The sequence below is a fragment of the Thermobia domestica genome, chromosome 16 (genome assembly GCF_964235325.1).
Source record: "Thermobia domestica chromosome 16, izTheDome1.hap1.1, whole genome shotgun sequence".
Classification (NCBI taxonomy): domain Eukaryota; kingdom Metazoa; phylum Arthropoda; class Insecta; order Zygentoma; family Lepismatidae; genus Thermobia; species Thermobia domestica.
This window is the reverse complement of record NC_137469.1, coordinates 25,203,926-25,228,951: the sequence shown is the minus strand read 5'-3', so window position 1 is coordinate 25,228,951 and position 25,026 is coordinate 25,203,926. Positions and strand designations below refer to the sequence as shown.

The following is a 25,026-nucleotide window of genomic DNA, read 5'->3' as shown; positions in this document are numbered from 1 at the left end:
TCATATAGACTCAAAAAACTGAATACAATAATTACTATAACAGGAAGTATTTCTTCCCTTAGCCTTAGAGATAAATTTTAATATTTTTTACCGATGTCACATCCCTCAAGAGCCGCCACTGGATAATCCTTATGGATGTATTGTTCGCGCACAGTTACAGTACGAACAAATTGTAATTTTAAACATTAAAGCTCTTCACACATTCATATGTGAAAAGTAAATTATTAAAATGAAGTGTATTGTATGTAGACTTCCGCAATTTAAGGACTCCTTGTAAATGTGCATCTCTAATATCATAGTGTTTCCCAGGGGCGAATCCAGGACGGACTTTTGGGGGAGGCGGTGGGTTGAAATACTGCTACTTAGAGCCATTTATAAGAGCTCCAAACTCTGGGATGGGTTTTATTTATATAGAAAATAAGAAAGTTTCCTCTTCTAGTGGGCGCGATCGCCCTGATCGCTTTCCCCCTGGATCCGCCCCTGGTGTTTCCTTTTACAGGACGCTAGATTCTTTCCATTTTGATAGTGCATTTAAAAGTTATTCATTTAAAAAAAAATCTGTAAATGGTAAAAATTTTACACAAGATTGCTCTTAAGCTCCCTTCCGAATGAAGAAGAAATTCGCAGAATACGTTTCGAAATCGGTTAGGAGAAAATATTTTCTGTTACGTCACAAGCAGTTAACATGTAGTTAGCGTCTTACGCGAGGTCATCAAGACTCATTTCGTTGCAGGCAAAAAAAAAGTAATATTATATTAATAAAAGGAGATTTATTACGTGAATTTGTTTCCTTGTATCGAAAAGAAAACAATTTGCTCCTCTGCACTGAGTATTGTTTTGTTGCACTGCCTGGATATCCCGTTAGCTAGCACATCGACCCTTCCAATGAAGCAAGCCTACATCAATCTCCACGAGAAAACCGCACGAAGACGAAACTATTGCTACAAACCAAACGGATTTGTCGTTAGCAAAACCTGTCTGATCGTCTTTTGTCCTTGAGTTTTGGCTGTGCTTTTCTCTCTCTGTTACATCTGCTGGAAGTTCAATAACAAGGAATTAACAGGTAAGTTCTACAGTAAATAATGTTGCATGCGTTTATTTAATGTGCTCATAGTGACAGGAAAAATCAAATTGTTGTTCAAGTATATCAATAATTGAGATTGTAATAAATATGAATTTGTGTTATTGCGTGTACATTTTCTACGAGCTTATAAAGTCATGGGCAAATTCCGTAATAGTTTGCGTCAACGCAACGCAATTTTTCTATTTAGTTAGCAATAACCGGCATAATAGTTATAATGAGGTTTTCCATTTTTTGCGTTGTTGTGCATGATTTGCGAAATCTGGTATGGAATTAGCCCCTTACATTCCAATTCGTATTACTTAGCACAAGAATGCGCCGTCATCCAATTTCACTCACAATATTTGAATATGAAAATTGTGCAATCTTATTAAGGAAACCCTAGTAATAACTCGCTCTTTGAAACCACTGTGCAATAGACTCGAGATTATCATGCATGCGTAATGTAGCAAAAGGGCAGGAAGAAGACAAAGAAGCCAGATAGACCAAAGTTTTTATAAGTATTCGTGTCCTGTCCTGACACACAATTATTAGCATACGTTTATTACAGCAAATTCCACACTTATTCATATTTTCTGACCTCTTGATACACACCAGTACATTATAAATGTACATTATAAATGTTTGTTATATACTCTATTGTATGTTTTATAATTTATTACGGAAACAGAAAGTCGAAAAATATTAATATTGTACCACTGGCGTCATTAGCTTTTTAAATCGGGTGGGAGGGATCGGATAAATCAAAATTAAAATTCTCTTTCCGACACGAACTTGAGGCAGTTGTATTTTCTCCAGGACTTTCTGAACGACCCTTCCGAATCACAAACTTGTCCATAATGGAACTAAATATCATATGACAGTGGACGATCAAACAAAGTAATTCTATACAAACTACACACGAAAAATTTACACAGAAACGTGTCGCATTACAGCTGTCCAATTCAATACTACTGTTCCACAACCCTCTAACTCAACTACTACGCAGTAGGGCGCATTGCTCAAACCGTAATAGGACCTTCCGATTTTTTTTTTTTTTTAAGTGTTTGAAAATAATTCTTAATATTGTTTGGCGATTAAAAAAAAATATTATTTTGAATAATTGGGTCTATAATTAGCATAGCTATAAAGGAGGGGATAATTTGTAGAATATGAGCAAGGGTATTGATATGGTGGGAAGGGAGCGCAGAAGCAAAATAAAATGTTTTTTTCAAGCACGAACATAAAAGAAAAAAGTGACCGATAAAAATACAGCGTCCCTACCTCCCCTAAACATTGTTGCGGTGACTTTTCATGCTCAATTGTGAATCAGTGTTAGTGCGGTAGTTAGAAAAGATAGCCTCTGTTAAAGCGAGTCAATGGCGGATCCAGGGGGCGATCGGGGCGATTGCCCCCCCTCCCCAGAAGAGGGAACTTCCTTGTTTTATACATATAAATAAAACTCATTCCAGTGTTTGAAGCTCTTAAAAGTAGCCCTAAGTAGCAGTATGACAACCCACCGCCCCCCCCCAGAAGTCGGTCCTGGATCCGCCCCTGAAGCGAGTGTAGTTCTTAACTCGAGCTCCGCGAAAGTATTTCTGTGGGAAAACATTGTTTCGTTTATTTTCTTTCTTTAAAACGTTCAAGAGTGAGCCCTGACATATTGTAGTGAGAACACAAAGGTAAATTAAAGGAACAGAAATTAAATGTTTTCGGTATATCATGCAATCGATTAATTATTAAAAAGTTTACTAAGCATATGTCTTATTTTCTTTAAATACATTTGATTAAAATCTGACCCCCAGCTAACAACGCCCGTGATTTTACTTATTTTAAGATAAATATCACAATGCTTAACTCAATTGACGGAAACATAAAAGAGAGTCACGTAAATATAAATGCACACGTTTTTAACATAAAGAAAGCGTTAACGAATTACCAAACCAGCGAATTCCGTTTCTCAATGTGAAATTAAGTTCGGCTTTATCAAACTATGCGAATTCAATACCCAAAATTGGAATAATACATCTATAACTACTTGAATAGGGAAATAGAATCAAAGATAAAACATATTCTTCGGACGTTGAGTTGACATCAAAAAGCCATTACTCGCTATCTCTGTTTTGCTCTATGGAGATTAACCCTTAATTAGTGACGTGAGGTCCCACGGACACGAACACCTTTTTTTTTTCTTCTCCCTCTAGCAGACAATTGACCTTGTATACGTGCTACTCCTAGTACCTTCCTCGCTCGCAGTCCGCCAGCAGCGTTTGTAGTTTGAGGGAAATTTCGTAAGTAAATTTAGCATAAAGGGAATTTCTCGATAAAACTTGAAAATCCAGGGAAAATCTCACGACGTCTGATTGATCAATATAAATGCTTAAATATTTCTTTGTTCTTCATAAATAAACCAAAACAACAGGAATATTTCTTGCGTGTGTGTGTTCAAAGTAGCATAGTTTGCACCGCTTATTAGCTGGGAGTATTTGTGCGTATTCTTTTGTATTAAAAAAAGGAAAGGAAAAGGAAAGGAAAGGAAAAGGAAAGGAAAGAAAAAGAAAGGAAAGGAAAGGCAAAGGAAAGGAAAGGAAAAGGAAAGGAAATGAAATGAAAGGAAAAGGAAACGAAAGAAAAGGAAAGGAAAAAGAAAGAAAAGGAAAGAAAAGGAAAGGAAAGGAAAAGGAAAGGGAAAAAGGAAAGGAAAGGAAAGGAAAAGGAAAGGAAAGGAAAGGAAATGAAAGGAAAGGGAAGGAAAGGAAAGGAAAAATGTTAACAAAAATAGCAACAGAAACAAATGTGAGTGGCGCTTCCTTTAATATGGCTGAATTAATTGTACCACATAAGTTCTGTCATAGGAATTAGACTCTCAACAAACTAGGGAAAATTTGAAAAGGGGAAATTTTATGTCAATCGAGGGGAAGTTTTCCTAAGGGAATCTACGAACACTGTCCGCCAGTAGGCTACAAGTAGCTGGAGACTTCGGATGTCGTAGTGTCACTGTTATTTTTCATTGCAGTTAGTGTAGTCCGAGAGACCACACCTCATTAATTGTGTTACTATTTTGATCGAGCACAGTATTCATATTTTATATATTTTGTATATTCACTTCTTTCTCTTACAATATGGTAGACAAAACTGGCTCATCTACTATGAATGCGTTCGATTCAGGATTTACATAAAATAGTTAATTACATGTTAGACAATGTTTCAGAAAGTGAAAGTCATGCAGTGAGAAGCAGGCCCGTATCCAGGGGGGTCTAGGGGTGCCGGGTCCCCCCTAAATTTTTGCTGGCCCCCTAAAAATTTTATAGTAGGCTTCAGGGGCGGATCCAAGGGGGGGCGATCGGGGCGATCGCCCCCCCCAGGAGGAAACTTTCTTATTTTATATATATAAATAAAACCCATCCCAAAGTTTGGAACCCTTAAAAGTAGCAGTATGACAACCCACCGCCCCCCCCCAGAAGTCGGTCCTGGATCCGCCCCTGGTAGGCTTGCAAAAGAACTATAATGTGGTGATGAACTATCATATGGTTGGATCGAGCCCCCCTAACTTCAGCCGGGCCCCTCTACATTTTGGGGCTGGCTACGGGCCTGGTGAGAAGTAAGGTAGAACAGACTTTTGCAAATTTGGCGAAACTAATATATGCTTCTGCAAACAAATCTCTAAACGTCTTGCCTTCCATTGACAATAATTTTGAAAGTTCGTTTACTATAATTTATATATCAGTGTCAGTGTACCAATATATAAAGTTTGGGGGCGCGGTGGCTCAGTGGTAAAGCGTTCACCTCTGGTGCTTGGGGTCCCGGGTTCGATCCCAGCCCCCACCAAGTGAACTTTGTGGTGGACAAACACCTTGCTCGTGGGTTTTCTCGGGGTTCTCCTACTTTCTTCATTCCACCATTTCACTCATCTTTCATCATCACCGTCTCCTTTAGCCTAACCGGCATAAACGTGGGACGTAAAACTTAAAGATTTCATTTTTTTCATATATGAAGTTATCTTTATTTACATTAGAAAACTTAAACAAGACAGATTTGAGCAGGTTACATCCATGCACATTGCTATATTTCTTTATTATATCTATGGTGCGTTACGTCAAGTAGCTATAATGTATAATTAAAACAAATTTTTCATTCAAAAGTAATTGTACTCTTTTTTTATATTTAATACTTAATGAGGAGTTCTACGGTTCTCATATGCACTAACTATGCACTAAAACTTCACTACATCAGTTGAGGGCTAATATTAAAACCAAAAGTATTAATTGATGTCTAATACATCCAGGTGCAATTGAGAAATAAAATTAGAGGTAAACGTATTCTTGTGGAACTGAATCTATATCAAAAACTGCTTGTTGCTATTTATTTCCGTTTTATCCATTATGCGATCAATGTTGTAAATGGAAATCACAAAATATCACCACTTCTGTTTTGAACAGATATTTAAAATTCTAGGCAAAACTCATTCCTGGGACGCAGAATTTGGGGTTAACAAAACCGCTATTCCATATCTCTTACAGTTATTGTTCTATGTAAATAAGTATTGAAACAGAAAATACTAGTAAATTTCAACCGTTTCCGGTTTTGGTATACTGTTACAACTATTTGATATGTGTTTCTGAGACGCTGACTCGATTGCTAAAAACCACTTCTGGCTATTTATTCCCATTTTTCTTCTATGGCAAACAACGTTGAAACCGGAAAAGATTGATTTCTACCCCTTCGGTTTGCATAGAAGGTTAATGGTTGAGATAAAATCTATTTTTAGGACACTGAATCAATTGCAAAAAATGTTTTTTTTTTTCTGTTTTCGCCGTTTTTGTTCTATGAAAATCAATAACGAAACTTGAAGTGCTACGAAATTTCAACCACTTCAAATGGATGAAAAAATGAAATGAAATCCTTAAGTTTTACGTCCCACGATTATGCCGGTTAGTCTAAAGGAGACGGTGATGATGAGAGATGTGTGAAATGGTGGAATGAAGAAAGTGGGAGGAAACGAGAAAACCCCGAGAAAACCCACGAGCACGGTGTTTGTCCACCAAAAGGTCCACACAGCGAGCTGGGATCGAACCAGGGAACCCAAGCACCGGAGGTGAGCGCTCTACTACTGAGCCACCGCGCCCTCCCACTTCAAATGGATGTGCACGAACGTAATATAAGCAGAATTATTAGCATTAGTGTACACAAAGATGATACGGCCCATCCACCCACTTACTAAAACATTGTGGTGTGATCATTTTGTTAGGATTTAAGTGCATTAAAAATTAGATTTATTTTAATGAATTCAACAATTTTGTACCTGGGTACAATAGTGTGGTCTAACCAACGTTCACATCTGTAGGTCCACGGCATAAACAAATGCTAAATAAATCTGAAATTCTAGTACGAATCAACAGTGCAGCACACAAGTTGAGAGTATCGTTGTACTAGGTGCCAAATACAGCTCTGCAAAATAATTTTCAGAAGAGAATTAGAGCTTTAAGCCTGAATTATTCATCTTGAAATTAGAACATAATTACAAGGTATCAGCATTTTGGAATCAGTGGCGGATCTAGACCATAAAAACTGCGGGGGGAGGAGGCAGCCAGAACCCAGACTATGATAGATGTGCCATGAGTTTAGTATAAACTTTCAAAAATATATCAATAATAGATTAAATTATTTTTGTCACTCAAAAAACTGGGGAGCCTAGGGGCTAGATCCGCCACTGTTTAGAATGCATGACAATTAAAGAAAAGGGAAAGAATCAAACTATTTTATGGGGGCATCCAAAGTACAGCCCGTAGTTATATCTATGTATAATAACAGGAGTTGTCAGGAACGTACGCAGAGTGTGTTACCTGGGGGGGTCCAAATACCTTCCCTTCCGAAGTCTCGACCTTTCTATAAATGTAATTTTAGGAATGACTTGACAAAATTTAATACAGGGTGGCGCGGAGCCGAATGACACGTTTTAAAGTTGAATATTACTCAGGCATGATAGGTTGGAGTAGGTTACGAATAGGAGATTGCAAGAGAATAGGATGACAATTTATAAGATTACCATAACAGTTATCATGGACAACGCTGGAACATTGAACGACGTGTTTTCTGTGTTCGTATTTATGACGAAACAAAGTCAGTCATTAAAGTGCAGCGATTGTCACATATTTTGTTCTTACCTAACATTACACTATCTGTCTATTGTAACTTTGCAGTATATTTATGATATAACACTTTAATCACTTTCTATTCCGCAGCCGCAATCCACTCTAAGCTATTGTGCCCGCGCAATGTTCAACTTTGTAATGTGTCATTTGGTTAGGCGCCACTCTATATCATTTATCCTTATATTGTGTTTGAACACCTCCCGAAATAAATTCCTGCATACGATGCCTGGCAGTAGTACTAGTAGGAAGAGGAATAGTCATACTCTCGATTCTTCCTTTCAGGGAAAGACCCGAAAGTATGGATGCTTCATTTTTGTCGTGGATTTGGTACCTTCTTCTGCCAATCCTTCCGATAATGTTGTTGGTGGTGCAACACAAAATCAGAAACCGAAGAAAAACTCAACTAATCGAAAGGATCCCAGGTCCAGCTCCTAATCCTATTTTGGGAAATGTCTTGGACTTCGTAGTGCTTTCCAGACCAGGTAAGAAGCGATAAAAAAAAGAAAGAAAGGAAGGAAGGAAGAAAGAGTAAATCATAGAATACCCCATCAGGAAATCGGGGTTGGAAAGAGGGATTGCCGCCGTCGACGGTGGCAGGCACCCGTCCGCGGCGGCACGACGATCTACTTCTTCAAAGTTACCGACCTTTTGCCGAGGCGGCAAGCGGTCGAAAATCGTAAAATAAAATACCCTTGGCCGACTGTTGCTCACCGTGAGAGTCGGCAAAACAGTAGGAAAGGATTCTTTCCGACCCTCTGCCGACTGTTTATGCCGGCCTCTTTGCGACTACTTCGCCAGTGCATTTACTGCGCGTTTACGGCTGTTTGGCGACTACGAATAGCCTTTTCGCTTTTCGAAATATTTTTCGTTTTCCGTTTTTTCGAAAAATTTTCGTTTTCGAATTTTTTTTCGTTTTTCGTTTTTCGAAAAAACTTTCATTTTTCGTTTTTCGTTTTCGAAAAAGTATTTTTTGAAAAAATGTGGCCATCCCTATTGTTCGGCAAGGTAACTATTCGTAGCGGTCGAAAGTCGCGCCGAAAGTCGCCGGTGTCCGGCGCCGGCAATCCGACCGCGGTATCTGGTCGGCATGGACAAATTGTCCGACTGTAGGCGGCAGGATCCTGATGGGGTAGAACTTAAAATAACTGGAAGCTTTTCAACTGTTCTGCGACTAACTTACAAAGATGGAATCAATATTGAAATTTATGTTCTGTAAAATTATACTGCAATTAAACTTATGGTTTATATAGTTGCTTCAAGCACTGTTAACATTATGTATGTAATTGTCTCATATACATGGTGATTCAAAACAACACCGACAACGTTTGGGAGCTGATTCCTGACACCAAGATAAGACAAAGAGTATAGACCATCTTGGGTGCACAAATGCTACCTTTCGGAGTTATAGGCTGCCGAAAACGTGAAAAAAAAAATATTAACTTTAAAGGTTCATAGCTCCAATACTATGTGATCTATCGTAGTCGGGTTAAGACTTCACTTAGGAACTAGTATGTGCCCTAACCAAATATCCAAGTTTCAGAACTCTGCGGTACTTCCGCAACAATTTTTATAGGGGTAGTTGATGAGTACTTCAGATTATATGCCGCAGCCAAACTCCCTCTATAAAAATTGTTGCGTGAATATCTTTGGATTCTGAAACACGGATTTTTGGATAGCACATATATTATTTCCTAAATGAAGTCTTGACCCGACTGCGGTACGTCCTATAGTTTTGGAGCTTTGAACCTTTAAAGTTCATTTTTTCATGATTTCGGCAGCCTATAACTCCGAAATGACGGATTGCTGCACCCAGGTTGGTCAATACTTTTTGTCTTGTCTTGGTATCAGGAATCACCTCCTAAACGTTGAACGATGAACCCATGTTAGTTTGCCATTGTCTTTCATGGGATGATGATGACGTACTAAGAGTGGGGTCTACAGCTTAACTTGGGATCCGAACCCACGGGAAGAATAACATGGGGGCATTTTAAAAATAATTGAAAACGACAGATATTAGTGTTAAATTCATAGTTTTCGAGGTCGCTGAGTTTCACGGTATGTTTTCATGATGTTCAAGTTCAACGTCAACCCCTTGGGGGCGGGGTGGGACAGGATGACTTTTTAAAAATCAAATAAAGTACGCGATTAGTAACTACTGTAATTAGAGCGAATTAAACACATTAACATATTTTCTCTCGCTTGCGCGGGATTCTGCGGGCTGCGACATTTAAATATTACTTTATTTTGAATCTTTAACAAAAAAAAAAAAAAAAAATGCCGCCCTGTGCTCGTGCACAGAATAGCACTTACCGAAATACGGGCCTGCTGAGTGGTATTCCATACTCCGGGATACCCCTGTTGTAAACTGTGGGCTCTCAACTATTTTTTAAAAAACTGTGCACTTGATAAAACATTTATTGAAATTTAACGAGTTCAGTAATATAGCGTATATATGAAGAAAACGGTTTCTAAGACACTAACTTCAAATATCTAGGAACAAAAATTTTCATTAGACACATCAAAAAGAAATTTCTTTGTAATCCAAAAGAAATAATTTCCAGTTCCTGCTGATTGATAAATACAGTATCGTTGCGGTTTACACTGTCTTAAAACATTGAATTCTGTGTACAAACTTTCAGAGCTATAAGTCTTTTTTTTTTTTTAAATATCTAAAGTTCTTCTAGAATTGGTGAGTTAATAAATAAAGTGGCAACAAAAACCAAAATATGTCATTTTTTAAATATTTGTTAATATTATTTTTGAAAAACCTAAGTTAACAATATATCCGTTAATTCTGATATCCCCAACATACATATTCCTATCGAAATTTCAAATTTAATACCTTACACTAATAGGCTACATAGGACCTCCCTTGTGGTTATATGGTTAGAGTACACACCTTAGATGCTGTAGACCCGACTTCGATTCCTGGTGGGAGTTCATTGGGTTGGAATTGTACTTTTAAGCTGCAGATCCATGTTTCATATTGCTTCGGTGTTGAACAGGGTGTTAAACATCAGGAATAATTACTGTTAGTAATGATTTGAGAACATTTTCCCGGAAAGAAAATTTATCCTCGGGCCACTGCTGAAATCGTCTCTGACAACGACACATTTGAAATACAAGAAATATAAGTGACTCAGAAGTCCCCTGATAAAGGGTAAGTCTGTTATTATCAGAGTTACAACAAAATGTAAGAGGAAAAATCATTTCCAAATATGATATTTTCAATCTAAAGCAAGGTGACCAGAACTTTTACTTTCAAAAACGGGACGCATACAAATCGGCGACTGGCGGGACGGGGGGGAAGTGACTTCTACATTGCATTTTGGGACTCAGCAGTGTTTTCAATTTACAAAATACACAAGAAAGAATGATAACACAGCGTTTCTAACTTACGTGCTACCCAAAAATACTTTTAACTACTTCAACACTCAGAATTCCCACTCAATTCCCACTTGAACCACAGAAAACTCAATTTTCATTTGAATATTCAGAAGTTCTAGGCACGGCTGAACCTTCCCAATGAGTATTGGTACGGAAGAGTGTAGAATTAGCATTGACCATTTATATTTTGAATAATAATTACGGGACACCTGGGTCATGTTTCGTTAAAAACGGGACATTTAGGCGTCCCGTTTGAGAATCAGAAAAAAACAGGACAACGTTGAAAATAAGGAACTGTCCCGGCTAAAACGGGACGTCTGGTCACCTTGATCTAAAGTGAAGGAATTTTGTAAATCGAACAAGCCGTTTGGGCTGTACACTCTTTATGCACCCAATGTTAAAGGAAAATGCAACTTTGCCATTTACCTCGACCCATAACATAAGTGAATGAAGTTACCGTCTTTTACTCTAATATGTCGATGGCCAACCCCCATTTCAAACAGTAACTTCATTCAAGGTTGTGGATTCAGGTAAATGGGAACGTTGCATTTTCATTTAACATTAGGCGAATAAAGAGTGTACAGCCCAACAGCTCGTCCGATTTAAAAAAAAAAAAAAAAAAAAAATCCTTCACTTTAGATTGAAAACATCATATTTGGAGGTGTTTCTCCTCTTATATTTTGTTGTGGCTCTGATAATAATAGTTACCCTTTATCAGGGGACTTTTGAGACATCCTGTAATGTCAATTCTCACCCTTAATGATAACGCACGGAAATTATAGAAGCAGTTCTACTGAAGAGCAAAGATAGATGGCAGCATAAAAATCCAGTTATAAATACTACCCAGTAAGAAGCGCCAACGGAAGTTGGAGGAACTATTTGAATCACGAGATTACGTACAGGTACCGTTGCTTTAATTTTTTCTCAAGGAGTATGGGGTTGTCCACATATTACGTAACGCTGTAAAAAAGGGGGGAAGGGTTAGGCACTGCGTTACGAAGTGTGACAAGGTCTAAGAAGGGGTTTACGTTTTCGCTACGTAACCAAGGGCGCCGATTTCTCTGTAAATTTGGGGGGACCCATTCAGATACAGAAGGTATATGAAGATTTTAACACAAATTGCATTCAAATTATGCCAAATATTGTATGTTCATAAATTCAATAGGGGGCCCACATGAGCTTTAGGAGGCCCGCCCCCCCCGGGATCGGCGCCCCTGTATGTAACGCACGTTTTTATGTTGTAGATTTTATTTTTATTCTCTGGTTTATATGTAATCTTTCAACAAATAATTTTATTCAGTTTTTTTCCTTTTTATAAATAAGTAAATAAATACACCGTATGTCTACTGTTTTGGGAACTTGCAAACATATAGCCTATATAAATTGTATAATGTGAAAAATTCGAGCACGCTACTAAACACCAGTATGAGCGATGAATCCTGCAAGTATTACAATACAATAACACTCCGTCTTTTGCATATCGTAACATTACATTTACCACACGTGCTTTCTGGGGTTACTAGTTGTTACTGACCGTAACCACCGCTTGAAAATGCCTCGCGTTCCGACTTGTATCTCTATTTCTGAGAATGTTGTTCAAAACTTTTAATTTGAATCGTTACACACTGTATTCTTCAAGGGATTTCGTATGTGAAACAGAAGAAATTCTTTTTCGTTTTCCGCCGCGAAACGATCCACAATTTGCATAGCAAAATAAGACATTTAAAACCTAATTTATCGAATATTCATCCCGTACTGTTTTTTTTTTTTTTTTTTTTTTTTATTTTTATTTGAATATTTCTAGCCAAATCGAGTTTATTCGCATTCTGGGATTGATTTAGGACAAGAATACTTTGAAAAGGCCGAAACTGAAGTACGAAGTCCAAAAACAAGATGATCAGAAGCTTGTTCGCAAACGAGATGACCTGACTTCTTCAGGTGCGCAACCACTTCGAATCTGTTGTCGACGAGAAAGAAAAAATGAAATGAAATCTTTGAGTTTTACGTCCCACGGTTATGCCGGTTAGGCTAAAGGAGACGGTGATGATGAGTAATGAATGAAATGGTGGAATGAAGAAAGTGGGAGAACCCACGCACACGGTGTTTGTCCACCACAAAGTTCACTTGGCGGGGGCTGGGATCGAACCCGGGACCCCAAGCACCAGAAGTGAACGCTCTACCACTGAGCCACCGCGGCCCTATCGACAAGAAAGAGAAGTTTGCATCGTCGACACTGGCGAACTTCAAATACACGAAGAATAATGAATCCCTGAAAAAGGGGTCGATGTCAGTTTTTTTTTTTTTTTTTTTTTTTTTTTTTTTTTTTAGATGCTGTTTTATTTGCATCTTCCGGCAGTATTTCCTTCTAGTCAATCATCGGTGTCCTAAAAGGATGGAATCCAATAATTAATTGGTTCATATTAGCTTTGCTATTCTCAATAAACTAAAAATACAAATCACTCACCAAAATAACATTTATTTAAAACTAATAAATGTATAACATTTTCGCCAACAAACTATTACAGTTATTATTTTAAAATAAAAGAAATGTTGCATTTTCAGCGATTTGTATTTCTAAACGGCGTGATAAACATCTTGGCATTTGAAGGCAGCGCTCCAAATTCCCTTTAAATGCTGCTAGCAAATGAGAGGCCAGCGGTATTGCCACGTTTATTTCGTACAGATCTACGTCTTATCTTCTGCTACCCAATTGCGCTGTAATTCGTCTGCTTAGCCATAGGCGACACCCCTTTACCACTTGGCAACGTCGCGTCAGAGCTTGCGTTTTATTCGTTTAACTGAAACGACAAGATGTTTGTCACAGGCTTTAGTTTCTTAGAAGATAGGTCGATCTTAGGGAAACAACAGCATGAAATTTCGAAGAAATAAGACTGGTTAATTAAACAATCTTATGAGGTTTAAATATTATTACGGTACTACCATTTTTAATACTTTGATTTATTGGCCAAAAAAAAAAACACTAGAAATGTATTCAGAATACAAGCATTCTGTAATAAAAAGTTCTACTATTAAAAATAGTTTTTTTTTTTAATTCTAACAACACCAAAAATAAGCAAAATTGGTGAAAAAAACAAAATCAAAAAGTGTTACGTAACAAAAGGGGAGGGGTTCGACCTTGCGTTACGAAGTGTGACAAGGTGGAAGAAGAAGGTAAGAAATGATCAAAAGTACCGTACGTAATATGTAGACAGCCCCTAAAACTCGTTTCCCTTGATTAAAATATACACCTTTTAAAACTTCTTTTTCGTCGTTACCTCCTTAAGTCTTGCTTTGTATCTGGGGTCTTTCTGACCCAAATTCGAAATAACTGAGTTTAACACTAGCATAGCTTCCCTAGCCTATGCTTTATGGACATTATATACATTATGCAGTGCTTTATCCAGTCGGTACATCATCATCATCATAGGTATTCTGCCATTATTGCCAGGTCACTTGCCGCATCTGAAACGCTCCCATGCTCCACGGTCTTCCGCTAACCTCTTCGTCTTCAAGTATGATCTTTCTGTTTTGTTACCGTCCATTAATTGTAGCCTTCCTCGTCCTCTTCCTCTCTTTCCTGCCACCATACCCTCCAGTAAGTCCCTCATGATACAATTTCTTCTTAGGTAATGTCCCAACCAGTTTCTCTTACTCTTGTTAATAATATATATTATTGTTCTTTTCTCCCCCACTTTTTCTAATACCCTCTTATTCGTCTTCCGCTCGACCCAACTAATTTCTTTCATTCTTCTCCATACTCACATTTCGAATACTTCTAGTCGTTTTTTTTATCATTTTTACATAATGTCCATGTTTCCGTTCCTTACAGTATAACACTCCACACGAAGCAATTTGTACGTCTTTTTATGAACCCATTATTCAAGGTCCCACAAAACAAACTTGTTTTCCTGTTAAAGGCTTCTTTCGCCATTCCTATTCTTGTTTTCATTTTACGTTTGCACTTCATGTCATCACTAATAATATTACCCAGATATCGAAAACTATTCACTTGTTCTATTTTCTCTCCTCCCACTTATATATTTGACACAGACCACAGACCGCTTCGTTCCAATCACCATAGCTTTTGTCTTTCTAACACATATTTTCATCCAGTATTCTTCAAACCTCTTCCTCAAATTTCGTAACATCCTATTGATTTTCTTTTCTGAATCTGCAACAAGTGCCATATCATCTGCAAATCTTATACATCTTATCATTCTACCTCCTACCGAAACGATATTTTCATCATGTAGGCTCTTTTTCACTATCTCTTCTAAATAGATATTAAATACTGTTGGCGAGAGACAGCATGCTTGTCGAACTCCACTTCCAATTGCACTTTCCTCTGTCAGTTCCTCCTCTATCCTAGCACTTATACTTGTTGGTTGTTTCGGAATCTAGGGGAAGACAATATTCATCTCTACATGCTATACCTATATCTTCAAGAATTTTTGGAGGATTTTTTTTTTCCGCAATATGTGTGGATAAAATACTGGCCTTATACAGTATCGTTTCTAACGGTTGTGCAAGCACATCGCGAGAAATCAAGGTAAGAGAGAATTATTCTCACTTACTGTGGTTTCTATTAATATCTTTGAATAACCGTCTGGAAAAGTCGTGGTTAGCCTTTTTCGAAATAAATCACTCCATTTCCCCTTCCAATGACCTTTCATTTGACACCCTATTCAACCATCTAATTTTCAACGTCACATCTCTGTTTTAACTCTTTTCCTAATTTTTGTTCCACTCATATACTTTAATCAGCCGTTTCTTCAGTTCTCTGTTGGTGATTCTGCTCACAAGGTTCTGTTTTCCTTGAAATACCTTTCTCGCCTCAACTATCTATAGAACGAGAAGAGACGAGAAACAAGGCTTTATTGTCTCGTCTCATATTTTTTTGAGAAGTCTCGAAGAATTCATTTTCGTCTCGTCTCGATTCTTGAAAAGCTTTTCATGTATCCTTTTGTAAATTTATGTGCAAAAGTTAAGTCCTGTTTGTTTTTTCTTAATATGATGTGCAAGTTACTGAATCCTTCTACCAGAGATGGAGTGAGGCAAGTGGGTCAAGATTTTGAGTGGGTCAGTTGTCGTGGGTCAACAGGGTGTAACCCAATGTGATCCACCATGTCCCACTGTGATCCACTGACCCACTCTGACCTACCGATACACTCTGACCTCTCGACCCACTCTGCTCAGTGCATCGTAGACAGCATCTTCTGAACACTGGGGAATTTGTCTACGTTTTACTTTCAAGGCCTCCATTTCTTCCCCGTTTTCATTTGTTTCTGTTTACTTATCTGAGATAAGTAGGCCTATATCTAAGTAGGGATGATTCTAAGGTTAAACCTTGAATATGGGTGTAACCTATGTATTTCCTGAAAGGGTTTGTCGAGGAAGTTCCAAAACAGGTTTCGATTCCTTGCCCGGAAGTGACTCTACCCTTACAGGGCTGGAAGTATATAGAACAACTTGACCTATATATCCTATATATCAAGGTGTTCCGTATGACTAGTAGATTAAGAATATAATATGCACTACCCAATTATATCCTATATCGAAGTAATAAACTCAATAATTGGTTATTTCACTATAAATATCCTATATTAGTGAACATCAGTATCACGCCGTAATGTGATCGTGAGACAGTGTGAGTTAGGTCTTAAAAACGAAGACCAAGTCCTAGCAGCACTATCGTGCAAGGACCGTGATGTGTCAGTTACATGACTTGCATATATAGCCAAAAACTAAAGCCAAGCTCTGGCGAACAATATCCAGCCGAAGCCTTCTTCCCTTTCATTACCCGGGCCTTGTCCTGGCTAGAGTGCTTAAATCCTGAAGGGTGACTAATCAGGTTTATATACTGTAGCTATAAAGAAAGAGTTGTTCGGATCAAGTAAATGAGCTCAAATTACCATCACGACTAGTTTTCACCTAATTGATAACTCAAAATCTATTGAACGTTTTTGTACCGTGTGACCTATCAAACAACTCGTCCAGATGAGCAGTTAACGAATATACAGGGTGTTCAAAACAACACCGACAATGTTTGGGAGGTGATTCCTGACACCAAGATAAGACGAAAAGCATAGACCAACCTGAGTGTACAAATGCCTCCTTTCTTAGTTATAGGCCGCCGATAACATGAAAAAATGAACTTAAACGGTCCATAGCTCCAAAACTATACGACCTACCGTAGTCTGCTCAAGACTTCACTTAAGAACTAATGTGTGCACTATCCAAAAATACATGTTTAAGAATCTTGGGCACTCACGCACCATTTTTTATACAGGCAGTTTGGCTACTGGCATATGATTTGAAGTACTCACCAACTACCTGTTGCCGAAGTACCACAGGATTCTAAAACATAGATATTTGAATAGGGCACATAGTAGTTCCTAAATAAAGTCTTGACCCGAATACGGTGAGTCCCATAGTATTCGAGCTATGGATCTTTAAATTTATCTTCTTTTTCATGATTTTGGCGACCTATAACCGCGAAAGAAAGCATTTGCGCACCCAGGTTGGTCTATACTTTTTGTCTTATCTTGGTATCTTGGTGTCAGGAGTAACCTCCCAAACGTTGTCTTTCTTGTTTTGAAACACCTTGTATAATGAACATACTGATTTGACAACGTATATAGCTGAAATCGTGGAAAATATAGAAATTGAAATATGTACACTGGATATGTCACATCTAGCCATAACAATGAATCACATTAGTTGTGATACCAAATGACTTACTGTTGACTGGGTATTATGGATGTGCTTTTCTCAACTTTATAGATCCACTAATATAGGAAATTTATAGTAAAATAATCATGTTTTTTGGTTTTATTTATTAATATAGGATATAATTGAGTAGCGCATATTATATATTTAATCTACTAGTCATGCAGATCACTTTGATATATAGGTCACATATAGGTCAGTTTTTTTTTTTTTTTTTTAATATATTTTCAACCCTGAAGGGGTGGAGTCACTTCCAGGGAAGGAATTGAAACTTGTTTTGGAACTTACTCGACAAACCCTTTCAAGAAATATATAGGTTCAACCCCAGATTCAAGATTCAACTTTGAAATCATCCCCGGTAAGTGAAAAAAGAATTTCAGGCACTTTTGGATATTGATATTTGTAATTGTAATAGCAATAGGACTTACTTACTGCTTGGCTTTCGAGACACACAGTCTGTGAGTTTCTAAAGGAGCTAACTACTGAAAAAAAAAACATTTTTGAATTACTGTAATACTGTATTAAATTATTATGAAAAAATGAATGTAACTATGCCTGCCTGATCATCACGGTCAAATTGCAAAGTCAATTGAAATTACTTTTGGTGTATAGTTAGGCCTTAATCCAAAGAGGGATATTATGATATCGCTTTCATTATAATACATATCCTAAGGGGGTAGTAGAGGTCCGAATTTTTGCGAACAAATTTAGTATCTTACAAGCCGTTCAACTAAGGGAGTGAAATTCTGTATATTAACTCTTGATTAAAAATAAACAGAACGTTTCCTAGCATTTTTTTTTTTTTTTTTTTTAATCTCCTTTATGGGCAGCACTTTCTATATATTTGAAATTGATAGTGGATTGATTTGTAAAAATAATGGAAAACGATCCATGTTAGTTGAGAAACAAATTCAGAAACAATTATTAATTGAGAAACAAAAATTACAGTACTACGCTTCATATATCCACTGCTTTCTATTATAATAATTGCTGAAGGTTGTGTTTATTATATGGAGCGCTCAGAGCACAAGGCAACAACCCATGAAGTTGTAAGAAAAATATACATAAAATTTGTACAGTCAGCTTAATTACATGAAAATATTAAGTGTGTACTGTACGGCTAATTATATGGAAAATTTTACACCTTTTTTTTTTTCCCTTTACATTGTCTACCTACCTTCATTTGGGACTTTCAAATTTCATCTTTTTTTCCACTGAAAAGTATCTGTAATTCAACAAGGAAATAATTATACCATGATAAATTTAATTGAAATTCATCGTAAGTTGGCCCATGACAAATACTTAACCATTTTATATCGTAGAAGTCAGATCCACCGGTATTGTAATAGAGCGGTGCTTGAGCGATTTCACAGTAGAAATTCAAACTCCGATTAATGGTAATTTGACAGCCCTGTTTTATTATAAGTGTAAACGCTTGAGTCAGTATAGAAGAAGCCATAGATCATGGGTCAGAGTTGATGACGATGGGTTTTAGTGGGTCGAAGTGGGTTATGGTGGATGGTTGGTCAGAGTGAGTCACGATAGGTCGTGGATTACGATGGTTGGTGTTTCAGTGGATTGTGGGTCAAGTTTTCATTGACTCACGCGATCTCTGCCTTCTACGTCACGAAGGATCCATGAAAGATGTGACATAACAACATTTAAACCATATTAATTATTGGATATATTGTGTAATGTCTTGCGTATCTTTATAAGATGGAAATGCTCTCTCCATTATGTTCGTGCAATCACTTTCTCAATTTATAGTTTTTACACTATCAATTACGTAACACGGAAACAATGCTCGAGATCTAAGATTCGGGTGAAGTAGTGTTGCCCACGGGGGTCAAAAGGGTTCTCGTCTCGAAAAGGAAAACTGCAGTTCTCGTCTCGATTCTGATCTCGTTTCCGAGACGAGATTCGAGTCATTTCTCATCTCATGGGCAACACTAGAAATTCTTCATTTTAAAATTCACTCGTTACTTTATTCCCTAAGAGAATTCCTGCACGTCTACCACCAGGTTGTCTCTTATTTTGATCTTCATTTTTCTCTTTGATTTTTCTCTCTCGTATCTTTCGTTTTGATCTTGTTGATCTTCGTGTTGAATTCGCTGCTTCTATAGGCCCTACATGAATAGTATGTTAGGTAATCTTTCTTCCCTTTGGTGGAAGCAATGAAATTTAAATTTTTACCAATATGACCTCCCTCAAGAGCTACTACTGTTTTTTTTTTTTTCTAAACCTAGTTCCAGATCGCTTTCTTCACATGACACTTAATGAATGATCACTTTTTTTATGGAATGGAATTTTTCAGTGTTACGTCCCACGTTTATGCCGTCTAGGCTAAAGGAGAAGGTGATGATGACAAATGAATGAAATGGAATGAAGAAAGTGTGAACAAACAGGAGAACCCCGAGGAAACCCACGCACACGGTGTTTATACCCCATAAAGCCCATTTGGAGCGATGTGTGGTCGACTAAGGGACCCACGCAAAAGAAGTAAATGCTGTACCACTGAGCGACCGTGCCTCAACTTTATATATAATATGATTAATGTCTTTATAATACTTGCATAAGCAATTACTTTGAGCTGCTAACTTTTGGTACTGTTTCAGGAATTTTTAAGAAAATGAGTGAGTATTGCAGAGATTATTGGCCAATCTTCAGGACATGGAATTCTACTTTTCCAATTGTTCACCCATTGGATCCGAATGATGTTGAGGTAACACATTTTACATTCTATTTCTACAGTTTACTTTAGTTCTAATAAAATATTTTTTTTTTTTTTAAAAAAAGCATATATTAGATTAAAGTTCTTGGGTTTGTGCAGTACTATTCAACGGGGGGTACGTGAAGCAAGGGCGCTGATTTCTCTGTAAATCTGGGGGGAAGGGCATTCAGATGCAGAAGGTATATGAAGATTTTAAGACAAATTGCAGTCAAATTATGCCAAATATTGTATATTCAGAAATACAATAGGGGGGCTGACATGAGCTTTGGGGGCCCGGGACCCCTCGCCCTGCCAGGATCGGCGCCCTTGACGCGAAGATGTTTATGGGGGTACTTAATACCAAAATAAGCACATTTCCAATATTTATTGAATTATCATAATTGAAGATTTTTTCTTTCCAATGATTTCTCTGTGTTAACATCAATAGAAACGAAGCACACAAATTGCTTGAATCCAGAATGAGTTCTGATTCTTGCATTCTCGAAGATTCGACCAAGAATCGAGGAGTTGGCGTCCCAAAAAACAAGACCAATCACCTCATTAACAGGTTAGTTCTAAAGTTAGACTACTTTTAGCGTTTGAATTTTTAACGTTGTTCTTTATGTATGAATTATCAGGTCAGCTTAATTACTAAAGTAATTAAGTAGAACTGGATGTCTCCCATATGTTTTGAAGTTTTCCATGTTAATTTTTTTCGGATGTGCACTTTATCCCTCTGTGTTTATAAAAATTGTTTATATTTATCTCCCTGTAAATAGTCTTTTGATTGTCTTTTTGTTAGGATTCTGTTTGTCCCCCTTTATAATCAATAGAACATGTGTATTAAGTTTAATAATTCCATTTCGATTTAATTCTTTTTTACCCTTTAATTGGCGAGCATTGATAGCATTACTGTTGGGATCTTTAATGTTATATTTTGCATTGGACAACATTTATTTAATTATTCATATTGTTATATTTTTTTTTTAGTTGGTTGAGAGAGTATTATTAGCCTCGCGCTTTGAGACCTGTGTAGAGATTAGCATGAGAAGTGCTTGGGGACCTGTGTAGAGATTAGTATATGAGTTAGTTCAGTGAGTGATTAGCAAGAAACAATGTTGTTGCTCATGTGTGCGTGCTTATTGTGTTGACATTTCAGTTTCCAGACTACAAATTCAGTGTTTATGTATAAGTGCTGTATTTCCTGCATCTAAAATAAATCATGTATAATAGTATAAAACGATAAACGTCGTTTGTAGTTGTATCAGAACAATTACCATTAAAATATTTATGTCAGTTTGCTTTTATGGTTAAACCATGTCTTCCTGATCATAATTTCGTAATTTTTAAAGTGTTTTTGTACTTTGTTTACAAAATACAGGATGTTTATTTCAAAGCAGCATTGCCATAAAATAGGTCTTTTGTGTTGCTACTGAGCAGCATTGCCCTATTATGGTCCAATATCGTAAGAATATTTTCACTAACTTGCAGCAGTTTCGTTGAAATATCTTCCTACAGAACAAGAAACCACAAATAAAAAAATTAGAAAAAGAACTTTTGTGGAACCTAAAGCTTCTACAATACTAAGTTTGTCTGTTCCCTGTTGACGAAGATTAGAAATATCGAAACAAGCGACCCGCAAATCATGTATATGAATATTGTATGAAAGCAATAATGCCAATTAAATGATCACTGAGGTTACAATTCGTGCGGATAACGCAATAGAATGCGATGTTGCTTGAGAGCAACAGTGCCAAATAAAGGGTTAACAGCTTCACGGGTATACAATTGGATGGCGAACTGTGTCTAGCGGTATGCGAGAAAAAAAGTTGAATAGCACTGGCTTTATGCAATTAAATTGTCCGACTGGCCTTGGTCATTTTCAAGAAGAAAAAAATAAATGAAAACTACAGTACCTCATTATAGGCCCACAAGTTAGAAATCTAGCTTTGGCCTAAATCATCAAAGCGAAACTACTTTTTTTGACTACTTTTTCTTTTGTTTCTTTTTATTTTTTCTTTTCTTTTTTTCTTTTTCGCTCCGCTCTTAGCGTGGTGGAGGAGGTAAACAATTATAGATATTACTTCCATTATTACAACTGGGAAAGCCACCCGCAAAGACTCACGCTCCTGCCTTCGGTTATCCAATGATTGGATTACATGGCGAAACAGTTCTGAAGTCTGCAATGCGAAGACATCAGTACATTGTACACTCCGCATCAAAAATATTGCGACAGCTAACTCTGTGCAGTTAGGTCACCAAAATACAACTTATCCCATAATCGTGTCAGGTAAAGAGATCCCTTCTCTGTCTTCCTTTCTTCTCTCCCATACTAAAACTATCTAACAACATGAGCGCAATACTAATTTCAAACTACACATCTATTAGTTTCGATAAAATGAAATAACAAAACCGAGACGAAACAAGGTTCGTAAGTTGATATAGAGAGAAACTGAAACACACACAATGAAAAATTGAAACTAATGGATTACACAGAGATTCAGAAATGAGGCAGAGAGAGAGAGAAGATAGAACAAGAAAAAGAAAACGGAGAACAGATAAACATGTGGAATTCAAACGTAGTAAGAAAATAACCTATTATCATAAAGTTCCATTTCCAGAAATCCAACAGCAATATAGAAATAACGTTTGTTTTTACATATTTTTCAGAACTATTCGAATATATAGAGGATGCTTTAAACATTCATTATGTCACTTTTATAATAGACAGTATACTCAATTTCAAGTAGAACTGTAGATCTACGAGACACATCTGAAATAATGTCAAAAGTTTAACACACATGCTTTCTTTCCGCGTGGTTCGATTGCAAATTCGGTAGTTTTTATTGAACGTACTGATCCAAAATAATTCTAATATACCCAGTAGATAGCGTTGGTCATATCCTCCATTTCGGACTACTAATGCAAACTGAACAAAAGAAACAAAAAAGAAATGAAAAGAAAAAGAAAGAAAGAGAAAATTGAAGAATGCTATTTTACTGTTAAATTTCTATCAGAAATACCCTATATTAAAAGTCCAAACTGTATCGTAATGAAAAGTTACAAATGTTCCAAAGAAAAAGTTTATGCTCGTCATAGATGTAGCATGTTTCAAAATTTCAACGTGAATAAAACACACTGAATTATAGTATGGAAACAAATTTTGTGTCGAACTAATATAAATAAAATTTTGATTCAAATAACCTAAGAGGTTACCATTTTCTAGTCTTTTCCGAAGATTTATCTCTTCCGAACATCCAGCATTGATTTCATCTCTACCGAAAATAACGTAATTTGCACAGATAGAATGAACACGCTAAGAGCTCAAACGGATCATCGTGTCAGTCGGATGATGTTGGTTAGGAGATAGACCACCACTGGATCGAGGATTGAAATCCGTAGTGACCCGGTAATTCGACTGAGACTCGATAACCCAGAGGATAAAAAAGAGATTTTACTTATTCCTGTGCGTTTAAACAGTATTTCTGTCAGAGATGACCAGGACTGGAAATGTTATCCGCAGAACACGAAAAACACGAACCCGAAGTTCCCAGTTAATTAGATTCTCCAGACCAGGTATATCAATCTCTTGCTCCGTTTTAACTTTGGAACATGAAGTGCGTGTGTATGTGAGGGAGAGAGGGAGAGAAGTGAAAGATGCAAAGACAGTATAGGGAAACGTCAAGAAAGAGAGAGATGGGAGACGAATATAAATATGAAACACACTTATCATTGCAGTGTATGATGTAGAACGTACACACTGTTTACTCGAAGTATCGCCAGTAATGCCTTGTAAATTCTCCATCAGAAGATGAATCTCTGTTTGCAGCCATTATTTTATGCGAAAAATCATACTACCTGACGGGGAATCGAACCAAGGTTTTCCATTTGGAAGTCTAGTACGATACCACTAAACCACCGATTGCTTTAGCTAAACTTTGTTTAACAAATGGTATAGTGTCTCTTTTTGAGAACGATAACGCGAAAAGTCTATACTGCAGATCAATGATGTCTTTGGAATGTCCTGGTAATTCCCTTGTCCTTTCCCAACTAACATTCGTAAATCGTTTCTATCATGATACAGATGTTTGCTTTCACATTCTTATGTATTGCTTGTGTAGTATAAGTCGATTCTTCACAATCACTTTGTAAAAAAATGAACTTGACGTGAGCAGGATTTGAACCTATGTTAGATAGCTGTATTATTCATAAAGTCATTACGTTACCCATACACTATCATGGCACATGAAATTGAAAGCCAAATATTACTTACTTTAGCACTGATCTTTGGTACGAACCGGCTTTTTCCTGTAACGTAATTTGCACTAAAGTGCACAACGAAATTCATTTATTCGACGGTCTAGAGAGAAATTAGTACCTACTAATAAAGGAAAAACATACAATCGAGAAAATATAGAGAAATAAAACATATTTTGCAGTAATTTCGCCGCACAAGTTCAAAAGTTCGCTAATAATAATAATAATAATAATAATAATAATAATAATAATAATAATAATAATAATAATAATAATAATAATAATAACCTATATTATAAAATTGAAAGTAACTATCTCTTGAACCACCCGACCGATCTCGATCAAATTTTCAACATTGATAAGGTTCGGGCCTCGGAAGCATTTTTTATCATTTCATTTTAACGGGGAACTTAGGGGAGGGAGGAGGGTTGAAATATAGAAATGAAAAAAAAACGTAAAAATTCTTGGACCACCAGACCGATCTCTATCAAACTTTCAACATAGATAAGGTTCGGATCTGGGACGACTTTTATCATTTCAGTTTAACGGTGCAACGTAGTGGCCGGAGAGAGGAAGATATATCTAAAAAGAAATAAAAATGAAAGTAACTGTCTTTTGCCTTCATTACTCTTGAACCACCCGACCGATCTCGATTAAATTTTCAACGTAGATGAGATTCGGGCCTAAGAGGGTATTTATCTATTTACTTTGACGATATAACGAAGGGTTGA

General features: G+C 36.9%; 1 protein-coding gene across 2 annotated transcripts in view; it reads left to right on the top strand.

The window, feature by feature from the left end:
- Nucleotides 1-924: 924 nt before the first annotated feature.
- Nucleotides 925-25,026, top strand: part of LOC145672953 (cytochrome P450 4C1-like) — a 74,860-nt gene continuing 50,758 nt past the window's right edge. The window contains exons 1-3 of one of the 2 annotated variants that reach the window (XM_081742205.1): nt 925-1,063; nt 7,495-7,694; nt 19,944-20,050. In XM_081742205.1, coding sequence (XP_081598331.1) covers nt 7,511-7,694; nt 19,944-20,050 — 291 coding nt within the window. In that variant the 5' untranslated portion in view covers nt 925-1,063; nt 7,495-7,510. The remainder of the gene's footprint in view (nt 1,064-7,494; nt 7,695-19,943; nt 20,051-25,026) is intronic. The other variant, XM_081742206.1, reaches the window with a different exon arrangement.